This window comes from Perkinsus marinus, assembly GCF_000006405.1.
Source record: "Perkinsus marinus ATCC 50983 genomic scaffold scf_1104296977946, whole genome shotgun sequence".
NCBI lineage: Eukaryota > Perkinsozoa > Perkinsida > Perkinsidae > Perkinsus > Perkinsus marinus.
The window spans coordinates 1-1,273 of NW_003199995.1; the positions used below are offsets into that span (position 1 = coordinate 1).

Sequence of the window (1,273 nt, forward strand, 5' to 3'; positions counted from 1 at the left end):
CGCACACTGGCTGCCTTGCTAGGGATATTACCAGTGCCGTTCCCGTTGGTGAAGTCACCACCCTGCATCATGAAGCCTTTGATGACACGATGGAAGGTAGAGCCCTTATAGGCGAGCTCCACTTCTGGCTTACTATGGCATTTACCACTGTCACCTGAATAAAGAAGGGAAATAATTACATACCACGCCTTGTACACATTACCTCTGCACAACGCCAGGAAGTTCTCAGCAGTCTTGGGCACCGTATCGGAATAGAGGGCGAAAGTCACACGCCTGGGCTCCTCAGTGCCGACCTATTTCAAGTCTACCATGAGTAACTCCTGTAGTGGAGTACTACTACCTTGATATCCATCCAGGCCTTGGGGAGCTTGGCAATGTCGTGAACTGGGGGTAGCTCAACATCAGCCTTCTCTGAGTAGATACTCTGACCGAACATCGCCCCAAATGCTGTCTTCTCCTCAGCCAACGCCTGGGGGCAAACATCAATATAACAAAGCCTGGAAAAACTCGCATTGCCTCCTTAGCCCTCTTCTTGCAGTCCGCCAAAGTAGTACGAATCTCTCGGTTCTGAGGTTCGGCCCTTGCTGCTATGAGAAGTTGCTCCTTCGCATCCTTATAGGAGGCTATCTCCATCAAGGCAGCACCGTAACGGAAGTGTGCTTTAGTTGATTTCTGGGAGAGAACGAAAAATATACTTCTTAAGAAAATCAAGTCTTACATCGTCAAGCTCAACTGCCTTCTTGCCATACTCTACTGCGGCGTACCAGTCTGCCAACTTCATACAGGAACTACAAAGCATGACGATAAACACCGCTCACACCACTGGCTGATATCACTTTGCCATGTTGAGGTAGCACGGTAGAAGGACCTTATCCTTATCCTCCTTATCAGCACCAGACCAGGACGATGTCTGCTCAAAGTAGTCAACTCCCTCTTTGTATTGCTCCAGGGCTTCTTCGTACCTGACCGCATCACGATAAACCCGATAAAAGTACGGTAGGTAGTACTCGCCAGCCTTGAACGCAGCGTTTCCCTTCTCCTTACAGGCTGATGCAGCGGCGACCTTCTCTTGTTTGGACATACTCCACTTATCACTGCCAACACACAACTATGCACCACAAAGTCGAAGGGTAATAAGGCCTACGGCTTGCCAGGCTTGAAACTGAGTAGTTCTACGTCGAACTTCAACCACGAATTCGGTGGTATCTCAGCGCCAGCCCCCGCGGCACCATAAACCGAAAGTCGGGATGGAATGTGAAGATCGCTCTCTCTC

General features: G+C 49.8%; 1 protein-coding gene across 1 annotated transcript; it reads right to left on the reverse strand.

Moving 5' to 3' along the window:
* Positions 1–31: 31 nt before the first annotated feature.
* Pmar_PMAR008218 (peptidyl-prolyl cis-trans isomerase E, putative) lies at positions 32–1,081 on the reverse strand (the record flags this gene model as incomplete). Its single annotated transcript, XM_002764347.1, has 7 exons — positions 32–154; positions 203–293; positions 341–469; positions 493–672; positions 719–788; positions 837–962; positions 1,008–1,081. Coding segments are annotated over 7 exons (793 nt in total), but the record flags the coding sequence as incomplete, so codon positions are not given.
* Between the last annotated feature and the right edge of the window lie 192 nt (positions 1,082–1,273).